This window comes from Heterocephalus glaber, unplaced genomic scaffold (assembly GCF_053883595.1).
Source record: "Heterocephalus glaber isolate CG9 unplaced genomic scaffold, H.glaber_assembly_v1.0 deba00001504, whole genome shotgun sequence".
In the NCBI taxonomy this organism is placed as follows: Eukaryota; Metazoa; Chordata; class Mammalia; order Rodentia; family Bathyergidae; genus Heterocephalus; species Heterocephalus glaber.
Window position 1 is genome coordinate 28,018,693 of NW_028258324.1, and position 13,669 is coordinate 28,032,361.

The 13,669-nt window shown below is 36.6% G+C and overlaps 1 protein-coding gene across 13 annotated transcripts in view; it reads left to right on the plus strand.

Moving 5' to 3' along the window:
* Positions 1-13,669, plus strand: part of Med12l (mediator complex subunit 12L) — a 314,799-nt gene that overhangs the window by 20,458 nt on the left and 280,672 nt on the right. For all 13 annotated transcript variants that reach the window (XM_087186351.1, XM_021253159.2, XM_087186356.1 and 10 more), the window contains exons 3-4: positions 6,864-6,968; positions 12,419-12,610. In XM_087186351.1, coding sequence (XP_087042477.1) covers positions 6,864-6,968; positions 12,419-12,610 — 297 coding nt within the window. The remainder of the gene's footprint in view (positions 1-6,863; positions 6,969-12,418; positions 12,611-13,669) is intronic.

The following is a 13,669-nucleotide window of genomic DNA, read 5'->3' on the forward strand; positions in this document are numbered from 1 at the left end:
ATCAATATTGGATTTTCCCTGGGATTTGTCATGGACCCCTTTCTTTTCTCACCTTTCCCTCTAAGTGATCTCAGCTATCCCCAGGCTTCACATAGTACCTATGAGCTCACAACTTTACAACTCTAGCTTAGACTTCTCTGCACTCTACACCTGTATTTCTTAGTCCCTGTAGGAAACATTTTGTCCTATTTGTGTGATAACTCAAACTTAATATTTAAAACTGAACTTCTGATCCATTTCCCTTCCCCTCAAAGACCCCTCAACACTACTGTGCCCTGTATCAGGAGTTACCATTCCAGAAGCTTACGTGACTTTCATGACAGTTGTCATTTCATCCAAGTTGTCTTTGTCATTTCATCCAAGTCAGTTTAAATCCTGTTGCGTTTTCCTCCTAAACATCCCTTTGTATCCTCCTTTCTCTCTACCTCTACCACCACCATGTTGGTTCCAGCTACCATTATCTCCTATAATATCCTTATTAACTGGTCCCAATCCCTTTATCTCTAGCTTCTTAGTGTGACTACTACTCTACTCAGTTTTCCACACTGAAGACCTGTTTGAGTTGAATACCATGTCCTCGCTTAAAACCTTTACTACTGTTTTCACACCCTGGGATTGAACCCAGTGCCTCACATGTTCTGCAAGTGCCCTGCCACTGAGCTACGTTTGCAGAACTTTGTTTTTTGAGACAGGGTTTCACTCAGTTGCCCAGGATGGCTTCAGACTTGTGATACTCCTGCCTTGGGCTACCAAGTAGCAGGCATTACAGGTGTGTGCCATAGTGACTGGCTTTTACTGTTCTTGTGATATGTCAGAAGTCCTATACTTTGTCCACAAGAACGTGTTCAGTTTCTCTTTCAATGTTTCAGTCTCTTACACCTGCCTTCCTCCCTTGCTTCTGCTATGATAGCCTTCTTTCATTTTCCAAGTCCCACAGACTCTCTACAGGCTTTTCCTTAGATTTTCCTCTTGTTAGCCACACATTGCCACCTCTAATGTTCTCTTTTCTGAGAATTGATCCTTTTATCATTATAGCATGCACCTCTTAATCTGATGATAGTTCTCTTTGTCTTGAAGTCTACTTCAGCTTACATCGATACAATTATTCCTGCCGTCCTGTGTTCATTGTTTGGATGGTATATATCTTTTTCCATCCATTTACTGTCAGTTTATCTGTCTTTAGATTTAAAGTACAGTGGTACCTCGGTTCACAAATTTAATTTGTTTTATGATTTTGATGAAGATGGCCTCGTTTGTGTTTGTGTGGGGAAGATAGCCAGAGTTGTGTTTGTCACCCAATGTGGAGTTTGTGAACAGAAGCGAAATTTTGTTGAATGCTTTTGAGAACTGAATTGTTTGCGAACAGGAGCATTTGTGAACCAAGGTATTGCTATATATCTTTGAACTTAAATACAACATATAGTCGAGCTTTGCTTTTTAAAAAATTCATTCTGACAAGCCCTATCTTTTAATTAGAATCTTAGTCTATGGTAATTTAACCAGCATTTAATACAGTTACTAATATGGCTGGATTTGGGCCTACCATTTCATTGTTTTCAGTGTTTCCTGCTTTCTTTGGGTTATTAAACTGTATTTTAAATGTACCTAATGAGACTTCAGTTATATTCTTTTTTTAAGTGGTTACTCTAGGAATTCAAGTATATATCCAAAAGTCTTCACATCTCTTTCTAGTTAATATTGTGTCTCTTCATACACAGTGTCAGGACTTCGTCATTGTAAGGCGTCTTCTGTTGAAGTTAACTCCTACTTCATAGTCAGAGGCAGCTTTCCCAGAGAATATTGTCTGACTTCCCAGACTAGGTTAAGCCCTTATCATTTGCTCTCTGAACAGGCAACTTCTCTTGCAGGTATATTTCACACCTGTAGTTTGCTTGCTGTTTCCAGAATCTACAGTATTTATCACAGGGCTATAGTCACAGTTGTTTGTGGATTGAATGAAGGATAGCCCTGAGTTGTGGTTTGAAAAAAGCAAAAGATTTATGATAATAATCTAGAGGGTAGAAATGGCATGGTCTAAGGTTTAGAGGTTGAAAAGACTGTATGTGGAATGGCATCAAGTAGGTTAAATTAAAGTTAAAATAGAAAACTAGAAAACAGCTATAATAACAGTAACTACCATTTATAGGACGCTTAATAATGGACCAAGCAGTGTGCTAAACTCTGCACATTTTGTCTTATGTAATTTCAGCTCTGTAAGTTATTCTTGTCTCCTTTTAAACAAAGCAACTGTGGTATAGAGAGGTCAGTTACTGTGGTCTCAGGCCTGGGTGAGGGCTCTGCATTCAAAAACTGAGAGCCCTGTGACTCTTAACACTTAGAATAGAAGTGAAGACTGGAATGCTGAGAGCTTGGTGTTTGAGGATTTGCCTGCCGGTCCTAGGTAATGGTGTTTTGATTTGGGCAGATTTAGGTGGAGAGAAGATCAGAGATGTTATTTAGGGTATGAACAGAGTGGAGCTACATGCTTCTTTAGCCTCTTTAGTGGGGAAAAAGTAGAAAACCTTCTGAAACTTGGATAGAGTCATGCAGAAAAGAAGAATATGTCAGGAAAATTTATCTGGGGATAGAAGGCAGGCTGGACAGAGGATGTGAGATGAGAGAGAAGCAGTGGCCGGACCCTGCTGTGACAGTGACCACAGTTAAGAGAGTGACTATGTACTGTATTTTAAAGGAAGAAATAAATGTGAGACATGTTCTGCGAGATACATGGTTAGGATTGGTAAATGAATTAGGAGGGTAAAAGATTCTTCTTGATGTACTAGGTCATTTATATTCAATAACTAAAAGTTATCTAATGACCATTAAATATATCTGAGAAATTATCATAACTCAGTTTTTCAAACTAGGGTCTGCAGACATCTCTTGGGACCTGAGAGAAGGCTTCTTGGAAGGATGATGGACAAGGCCAGGAGGAATAGTTACAAAATTGTTTTTACAAGTTTTGTTTTGGCTGGGGGTTGATGGTGTATGCCTGTGATCATACTTGGGAGGGATTGCAGGTTTGAGGCCAATCTGGGGAACTTAGGGTGACCTTGTTTAAAAAAAAATTGGGATAAGATTTGTGTTAACCCAGCCTTGTTGGCTGGCATATAGAGTTATATTGTTCTACTTCTGTGTCATTGTCATTCCTGGTGGACTTTTCTGTCTAATTCATTGATTAGATTAGTTTGTTAAATGACTAGGCGACTGAGAAAATGGGAAATTTGGCACATGTTCTGTGCATTAGATGTTGAAGATGGAGGTTAAGAATGAGTATGTGTACTTGCACATGTGTTTCTGTGCCATTTATTATTTGAGCCTTCTGATGCTCACTGAAAATTGTTCTAACCTGAACTTTTTTGGTTTTTTGAATGAGAAAGTGCTTCAACAATTCCCAAACTAGCATCAAAATGTTTTCATTTTCCCAGTGAAATATTTATTGAAATAAAAAGATTGAAAGAGATCCAATAAATAAGATCATTCTCTGAAGTTCAAAGTAAATGCATGAGATTTATGGATGCATTTGGATTTTAACCAAAGTATCAAAGGTCCTGTTTTTGTAACAGTGTAGAGCAGTGATGGAGAACCTTTCAGTGATAACAAACAGCCAGCTGTGTGCCTTAGGTTCACCACCACTGGTACAGAGTATGAAAACGCAGAGTGAACACTGGCCTTGCATATTAATGTGGACTATTTTCCGGGCTTTTTTTTCTGTTTGTCTGGATATCTCTTTCCTTAGAATTGCTCTACGACTTGTATTTTGGTTGAAGCCAATGGCAAAAAGAAATGTGAGCATCCTGTTTCTCCATAACCTGGCTCCTGTTGTCTCTCTCTCTTTTTTTTTTTGGTACTGGGGCTTGAACTCTGGTCCTTGCGCTTGAGCAGCAGGCGGCGAAACCACTGAGCTAAATCCCCTGGCCTCCTGTTGTCTCTTGACTGAGTAAATGCGCGGCCTCATGCATATTTGGACAACTCTTTTGCCCTAGATGTTTCTAATTATAAAGGCATTTAAAACTACCTCTGAATTCATGATTTCCCTCCACTGGTTATTAAACATATTTTTTTTCTTTATCATATTGTAGAAAGGGAACAATTTCAGCCTTTAATGTGAAATTCTTTTTTGCAGGAAAAGTTTCAGCACTGGTGATCTAGTGCCTGGAGCACAGACCTAGGAACAGATCCTGATTGACTATTGTGTGTGCCCCAGGTTTTTGAGTCTTACTTGTCTCCCTTTTGCATAGCAGCTGATGGGTCTGTTATGAGAATTGTCCAGGAGCTAGGCAGAACAAGTTGAAGTCTAACGAAAGCTATTGCAGGAATTTCGGTGGTTGTTACTCTCTTTGATTTCAAAAAAATCTTTGAAGAGGGAAACTCTTTGTGTCCCTTAAAGATTCTGGCTTGACAGGTTTTAGAAGCATGCTGCTTAAAATCTAGACTTTCTCTTTGCTGTTTTTTACTTAAATAGACTTGGCAAAGGTCTACAGAACAGTGACACAAAAATTTGTTCTTTGAGTAATTCCCACACTCTGGGAGGCTGAGGCAGGAGAATCACAAGCTTGAACTTAGCCTGGGAAACTTAGTGAGTTAGTTGAGACCCTTTCTCAAAAAAAAAAAAAAAAATGCCCCAAGTTCAATCCCTAGTACCACTAGAAAAAGAAAAAAAAAGTTTTCTGCTTGAATTTATGTAACAAGATACCTTTTCTTCATGTCTCTTGAAGCATTTAATGCCATTAAGTATCCAGTGTCCTCACCCACTTTCAGAAACCAGGGTCTGCAGACATCTGCAGGTTGGAGAGAATGGCTTTCCCTAAAAGGGGTCTCTGTTGGTGCATTATTGGAGTCTAAGCAACAATAGTTAATACACTCTGGTTTTGAATCCAACTCACTCATTGGGTTTTTGCTCTCAGTGTTTACTCTTTTTGGAAACTTTAAGGAATAGACTATCAGGGTGGACATTTTGATGCTCTTGGTTTTTTACCACCTTTTACTTTGTTTATGTAAGAAGCTGACCTAAAGTAGTCAGCAGTCAAATATGGTGAGCAGTTAACTGAGCCACTATCTGTTTAGAATAAAAAGTGAAGCAGTGCTAGGTGGGACTAGCTGATCCTGAAAGCCTCAAACGTTTCCTCTTGATTAAGCCAGAATGTATTTTTAGTAAAAACATATGCTGTTACTCAGTTAATGTTTGTTTTAATTATGTGGTGGTAAATCAAAGGTAAATGCATATTTAATTTTATCATCATGCTCCCCCCATCATCCTGTTTGTACCTGTATACTGTGAAACTAGAGAAAATTTTGTTACTATGTTTCCTTTATTTAAGTTGACTGAAATCTTTCTGACTTAAAAATATGCATTATGTAGCTTTGGCCTGAATTTTTAAACAATTAGTTTGAAAACGTAGGGACAGTTTGAGATGTCTTCACATATGTGCTAGCAATTCATCTTCTGTGTAGATCACAGTTTCAGTGACCTTCTTTGCTTGGAGGAGACTTGATTAACATAGAACTAAATTTCCTACAGCAGGGTCTTTTGAAAGCTTGCCAAAAGGGTGGCTGGCCAAGGTATTACTAAGAACACACATAATTAAGTAAAGTTACATGGCGTATCTCCAGGAGACTTCAGTTCTCAGCCAAAGTGACCTTTCTATACTGGTCAGATGCTTAAATGTTGTAAACTATTTTGTCCTAAAGCTTCCTGACTAATCATAGTAATGATTTTGAACCGCTGCTTTTTTTTCATTTTCTACTTGCAGCAATTAATGATGAAGGATAAGGTATGTTCTCATTTTTGCGCTGTGGCAACCATTACTCCAGGTGTCACTAAGACCATTTCTTGGCTTTGAATGAGGGGTAGCTTCATCTTCTCCAACGTCTTCCTCTTATTCTTTCCAGTCTCTATTTTAGGGACTCTGATTTGGTTCCATAACCCAGTGATAATCTGGGCAGGGCAAGGAGGTTATTTTTTTTTTAAGGCTATGTTATTTTTGATGTGTTGTGACCTCGGAAAGTTTTCCTATATCTATCCACTAGGAAATCTTTTCAAGGAGTGTAGGAGTTATAGCTATGTATTTTTAGACCACATTTTCATATAACATTTGTTCTTTGGTGACATGGTGGCATGGAAATTTCTCTCTCTAGATTAGGATTTAGAAGATAGCATTTCAGTGCTGGCTTTGCCCAGTTGCTACACTAGTTTTGTGAGCCTTACTTTTCTCGTCTATTAAATGAGCATGAAGATACATGACTGCCGTCTACCTCAGAGCTGGTAGAGATTAAGTGAGCCAAATTGTATAGACACTTAGGCAAGCTCTAAATGTCCCTCTAGGTGTAAGTTGTGTATCATGTGTGAGAATCATGAAGCTTTTCTCTGGGAAGGCTTCACATCTGTCTTTAACTCTCTGTGAGGGTGTGGATAGGTTGGGTGTGCTAGCTTTCTTGAACTTAAAGTAGGGGCCAACAAAGAAGGGAGAGTTAAGCTATGGGCTCTCAAGAGCAATTCCAGTTCAAAAACTATGATTTTGTTTTGAGTGTGGGAAGAGTTGTTCTTTGTTCTTTTTTTTTTTTTTTTCTTTTCTCAACTTTTAAGTTAAACATTTCCAAACTTAGAGAAAAGTTAAAAGAATAGGATAACAAATACCCATACGCCCTATACCTAGAGTCAAATGTAACTTGCCACATTGGCCTTTCTCTCTGTGCATTTACATGTTGGGTTTTAAACTCCACTTTCTGTTCTCTTTGGTTATTTTCCTTTTAATAGCTCTGTCCTACAGAGTACTTCGAACCTAGCTCTTACTTAGGCTGCAGTGTCTAGATGAAGGTGAAACTTCTATCTTTCTGCTTAATCAATACCTTCTTTTGAATAGGATGAACTTACTGCTGTGAATGTAAAGCAAGGCTTCAACAATCAGCCAGCCTTCACTGGAGATGAACATGGCTCTGCCAGAAATATTGTAATTAACCCATCAAAGGTAATGCTAATTGTGTATTCCCCATAACTTCTGAAAAAGTGTTTATAATACCCTTGACAGATAGTAATACTGATAAATTGGTGGTATTTAAGTTGCAGTCCCTATTTAGAATTTCCTCATTTACACTCTCCTGCCCCAGGATCCAGTCAGTGATCATGCATTGTATTAGCTGTCAGGTCACTTTACTCCCCGAGTTAATACAGCGCTGTCCACCTTTTCATGCTTTAAAAATTGTTTTTTTATGTTTTCATATGCTAGAGACTGAACCTAGAGCTTCACACACGTTAATCATGTGTCCTATTACTGAGTGATACCCCCAGTCCCTACACAGTGATACTTTTTTTATAACAATTATTTTATTTTTAACTGATAACATTAGTTTGTACAAATAATGAGGCACTATGTGTGTTGTTTCAATATATATGTATACCATGTAATGTTTACATCAGATTAAACATATCTGCATCAGTGATACTATCAACACCATGAAAATATCCTCTTCTCCAGTAAATTTCACTCAATAATTTTAGCACCACGATGATTCCTGCTGAATGACTTATTAGCTTCTGGTTGAAAAATGGTGTCATACTTCAAGCATGTATTTTTTTCCTTTATTGTCATTCAGTGGAAACGTGCATGTATTAGTTGACATTCTTTTGTAAAGAACTTCCTTGTACATTTTTAAAGTATTACTTTGGATTCTTTTAGTCTCACCCATTTTTCTAAAATTTAATGTGTTAATGATTCATTACTTTTACAGTAGTTGTCTTTTGGATGCTCAGATTGTCCCATGTTTGGTCAGTGGGAGCTGCTTTCACCTGCCCTAAGTTAAACATCCCTGTCATGTTTTGAAAACTTCCTTCCTTTAGGCACAACAACACATTCTAGGTTCATCTTTTCTTTTCCTTCTGCCTCATCCCTGGATGCTAGGCGTGCTCACTGCTACTGCAGTGTCATTACTACTAGGTTTTATTGTGGACAGAGATGGCAAACTAATATACATATTTTTCTTTCTGTTTATCTAACTTACCTATCTGCCATTACCATTTGCAACCCAGTACCACAGAGTATTTTCTTGTCTTGTTTCATCTTTATCTTCCTTCTCCCAAAGTAAGAACTTCGGCTCTCTACAATATGAACATACATATTTATTTGTTTGCTGTATTTTATGACATATGTAATAAAATTCCAAAATAAACTATACCAGTGTCAGTCCTATAACAAAATTACTACATAAATTTATGATTTTTCTAGAGTAGTTTTTGTCCTTAGACTTAACAGTAAAATGTCAGAATGTTGTGTTCAAAAATTTCCTGAATTAAATGTGTTATTTTGTGTGCTTGTATATCAACTGTATATGTAATTAGAATTGTTTTTGTATTCTCTTAGGGATTTTTAAACCTTTTTGAAATATTTTTATTGTGTGAAAATTAAAATACTTTCACTGTTACAAAATGAATAACATCAAACATACAAATGAGAAGAAATTTTTAAAAAGTTATGTTTTTACACTTTCCCTTCTACAGAGATACACATTAAAGGCCTGTGTGTCATTTTGAATCCTTTTTTATGTGCATACATGTACACAAAAATACCTAAATAATTGACAGTTTCTTAAAATATTAACTGAAGTACTATTTAAGAGATGTGAAAGAAAATAACATTTTCTGCAGATAGTTGCATCGATCAAACACAATGTTTTTAGGTTTGTCTTTTTCTGATTTTTATAAACTTTATAAGTACAGTTATGTGTATGTAATTTGTCCTTTTTAAAACCATGAAACATATATAACATTACCATTTAACCATTTTTAAATGTATGGTTCTTGGGCATTTGAGTAACTTTACATTGTTGTACAGCTATATCACTATATACCTCCAAGACTTTCTCATCTTCCTTTACTGATCTACTTTTTAAAAACGAAACATTCACCTAGGATTTAGCTCAGTGGTGCCGCCTGCCCTGCAAGCACAAGGCCCTGAGTTTGATCCCCGGTACCAAACAAAACAAAACAAAACAAAAAACCCAAAACATTCTGTAGACCCATTTCCTTTTTGCTAAAATATTCATAATATTTATGGGTAGATAGCATTCCATTATTTATGTGTTATAGTTAACTGAAACCTCTGTATATGACACTTAGCTTGTTGCCAGTTTCTTATAGTTATTCATGAAGAGGTTACAGTCATATTTGAACAAATAGCTTTTGTTTGTTAGAATAAATTCCCAAGAGCATATTACTTTGTTTGTTACTCTGTTTGGGCTGGTGAACAAAAGACCCAGACTGGCTAATGTAAATAAGAGAAATTTATTTTCTCACAGCCTGGTGCTGGAAGTCCAAGATGAAGGTGTTAGCAGGTCCGGTTTCTTCTCCTTGGCTGCATGGTCTTCCCTCTGTGTGTGGTCATTCCTGGTGTGTGTTCCTTTTCTCATGAGGAAAGTGGCATATTTATTAGGGCCTCGCCCATATGACCTCCTTTAGCCCTAATTACCTGTACAAAGGCACTGTCTTCAAATGAAGTCACAGTGGGACTGAGGGCTTTGATGTTGGAATTTGGGAGGTGCAGAGTTTAGTTCATAGAAGAGTGTGCATGCTTATAAGCTTTTTTCCCCATATTCTTACCAAATGAAATATTTTCTCAATAGCAAATAGGTTTGGGTGAATGGAAACAAGTTTTAAATTTAATTCTTTTGAGACAGGATCTAGCTATGCAATCCAGATTACCTTTGATCTCAGTATGTAGCTGAGGTGGTCCTTGAACTTGCTATTCTCTTGCCTCAGCCTTCTCAGTGCTGGGATTACAGACCTGTGTCAGCACACCCAGCTAAATTTAATCTAACATGTTATTTGAAAGGCTGTGAATTGCTATAGATCTTTTGAAAGGCAGTTTGGCAAAATGATTACTAAAATCACAGAATCATACAGTCTAAATTCTGGAAATTGATCCTAAAGCTATATTTGCATATGTTAGTAATAACAAATGTGAAGGAGCCAGGGATTTAGCTCAGTGGTTACCCTGCCTGCCTTGCAAGTGTAAGGACCCAAGTTTGATCCCCGGTACAAAAAAAAAAAAATTAGAAATAATAAATGTGAAAGAGTATTCATTTTAACATGATTTAATAACAAAATTTTGGAACACATGCCCCAAATATCCATTAACAGTAGCTTGATTAAATGAAAGATCGTATATTCTCAAGTACAGTGGATCTATAAAAATGAATAAAGAAGCTCTCCATATACAAACATGGAAGGCTTATACTAAATGTATATAATGAGCTATATGTACAAGAAAGAGAGAAAAATGATAGCTGTGGTTGCTCATGTGTATTCATTTGAACACTAGAATACACCCTGGAGGAAACTATCAAGTGATTATTTGGAGGTAGGCATTAGGATTTGGGAGTTGAGATTCTTAATATTTTTGGTTTTTGAATAATATGTGCATATGTAATTATAATAAAATTAAATGGTATAATCATGTTTTGATATTTTTGAACCCTAATGTGCTTTTTCTCCTCTCTTGCTTGGTTGGGAATTTTGACTTTGTTTACAGTTGTGCATTGTTTAGAAGGCTTGTTTAGCAGGAATTAAAATATGTTGTCACCATGTTCTGTTGCTGTCATTAAACGCATAGACGAGTATATAGTTATAAACTGGATTGTTCAGAGTACATCTTTTCTTTTTACTCTTTGTGCATTATAATTAAAGTGCCCATAGATAATTGCAAATAAGAGAGCTTTTAAATATAAAGCAATCCATAGTGGTAGGTTTTTATTCCCCTAGGTGCAAAGACCAAATACTGTATCAAATGAAAAATTTAATATTAAACAATTGGCTGCTATTGACAGCATGTTTACAGTGATTCTGCTACAGTTTTAATTATTAATTTATTCACTGGAATTTCTGCAAACATTCTCTTAAAGAAAGTACAGTGAAGTTGTTTACAGAAAGAAAAGCTCAGACTTACTCTTTTCTACTCATTAGTTTTTACTATCATGTTATGTCATCACACTGTCTTTTTAATCACACATCAGTTAAGGATTAGGGGATGCCTGTTCACACTAAAAAAAAAAGTTATACCAGCTTTTTATCCTGGTAGGTAAACTTAGCTAATAGTTTAAAACTGTGTTCCAACTTGGAGACTATTTCTTGCCTTAAGAGTATTAACTCAGGTGGTGATTCTATTTTGGTTCACTAGGGTGAATAATTTATCTTATTCATAATTGCCACTATTTGCTAACTTTATTGGGGGCATTTATTAGACATTGTTGACTGCATCATATTATTAAATTCTCAGGGGATAAAGGGCGATGCTTATGTGGGATTCTTGAAAATTCCAACAGATTTTCTATAAGTTGATTGAAGTTTGAGGTATTACTTTATTCCCTTCCTTCTTTTCTCTGTTTTTCTGTCCCTTTCTCCATTCCTTGTCCGCCTTAAAATTTGGATAATGTGGAAATGACAAAATAGTTTGCAAAAGCTCCCTTTGCCATTTTGCCCCACTCAAAGTGGTAATACTACTTTTCTCTTGAAACGCTTTTACTTTGGGCACTGACAACACACAAAAAAATGTTGTATACTTAATGTAATTGAACCTTTTGTATTTTAGCATTTAAATCAATGTTTTAGTGCTTTCCTCCTTGTTGAAACAGAATACTCACACCTACAACTCAAAGGAGAGGTTTATTGTGGCTCATGCTTCAGTCCACGGTCGGCTGGCGCCAAAGAAAAAACAGCCTTACCGAGGGGCATGGTGGAGGAAAAGCTGCTCATCTCATGGTCCCCAAGAAGCGGAGAGTGTCAAGGGAGGAGCTGGGCTGGGAGATACAGCCTTCCTGGTCATACCTACAGTGACCCATTTCTTTTGAGCAGTCTCCGCCTCCTAACAGCAAGTCAACTTAATGTCCCTGGAACCCAGTCACCTTCCAAAGGTCCCACCTATGATCCCATGAGCTTTAGTGGGACATGTAGATATAAACCATAACAGTACAGTTCTCTAAATTCTGTTTTTAAGAACATCAAGTGGTAGTATTTGATGAACAAGGAAAGGAATGATTATTGTGCGATTACTCGACATACACACCATGTCTCAGGGAAAACATTCTCTTCTGTTGGGTGTGTATTGTGAAAAAAGAAAGTATAGCTGAAGATTAAAGTGGAACCCATTCTCCTGAAATTTATTTAGGATATAATCAATTTTATCTTACCAGAGATTTCTGAAGGCCCCTCCCCCTTTATTGTAAGTGAAGCAAAGGTGCTGTGTGAGTTTTTGTGTCTCGTTGGCATATAATTATAACAGCTCTTGGCTTCAAGTACTTAAATTACCGCTTTATTTTCGGATGGACTGTGTGAACTATGTGAATATTTTCAACTAAAACAATAAAAAAAATGTGGTACTGAGATTCTTATTGTCATTAAATCTTTTCTTTTTTCCTTTTGTTTCCACAGATTGGAGCTTATTTTAGCAGCATATTAGCTGAAAAACTAAAGCTTAACACTTTCCAGGATACCGGAAAGAAGAAACCCCAAGTTAATGCTAAAGATAATTATTGGCTGGTTACTGCTCGATCTCAGAGTGCAATTCATAGTTGGTTCTCTGACTTAGCAGGAAATAAACCGCTTGCTATTTTGGCAAAAAAGGTATCAAGTATTTCTTACATTATTATAATTATAGTCTTACAAAACTGAAGCTGTTTTGAGACAGTGTTTAAATATATTATTTCTTTTCCCCAACTTCAAAAGTGAAACCTAAATATATATAGTGCCAGATATATAGCACCAGGTATGTGCAGCTTTTATGCTTTCCCTCTGTTTATTGATTTTTGTTTTCATTGCTGGGGATCAAACCCAGTGCCTTCCACATGCTAGGCAGGTGCAGAAGCAGTGAGCTACACCTCTATCCCTGTTCCCCTTTATTTTGATTGCATGTGGTACCCTGGACATCTGTAAACCTAAATATAACAAGCAGTTTATAATTTTAGATAGACAAGATTATTAAACCAAGAGAAGGCAACAAGGCTTCATTTTTTTTCCCTATATTTAGTTTTCTTAGGTCAAGATATGTAATATTTAATAAAAAGATCCTTGCTTTGAGGTTATTTCCTTGTCTTTAAAAGTATTCATTCAAATATTTCAAGCTAAGCCTCATTCCTACCAAGTGAGATAAAGGTTATGATTCTGGATGTGCTTGCTTGTTGAAAAATTTTTGAGCAAAGTAGGCAGGGTTATTTAGAACTTTCAATTTTGGGGGTGGTGGTGGGAGGTTCTGTTAAAATCTTTGCCTTTGATCATTCTCAAGTGGGAAATATCTAATACATAGATTCAATAACCTAGAAATCCAAACTTACAAAAAATTCTTTGAAATTGAGGAAAAGAGTTAGTAACGTCCCTCTTAGTCTTGATCTCTGACTTCTTGCATACCTTTGAAATAATTTCATGATTTTTTTTTTTTTTTCTTATCTCCCTGAAGCCCTTTAGTTTTAGGGGCACCAATCTTCTGTTCTTAATATTAAGTGTTCATTTCTACCTGGTATAGGGCCAATTTAGAGGCAAGCTCCTTGTATATTTGCTTATTTCTTTTCTAAAGCAACTCTTTGAAAGTAGTGCCTTAGCTTCCATTGGCTTTATTTTACCCTGATGTCATAACGCAATTGCCTTTGATAGAGTTCAGTAGTTAAAGGCAACTGAAAACCTTGAAAA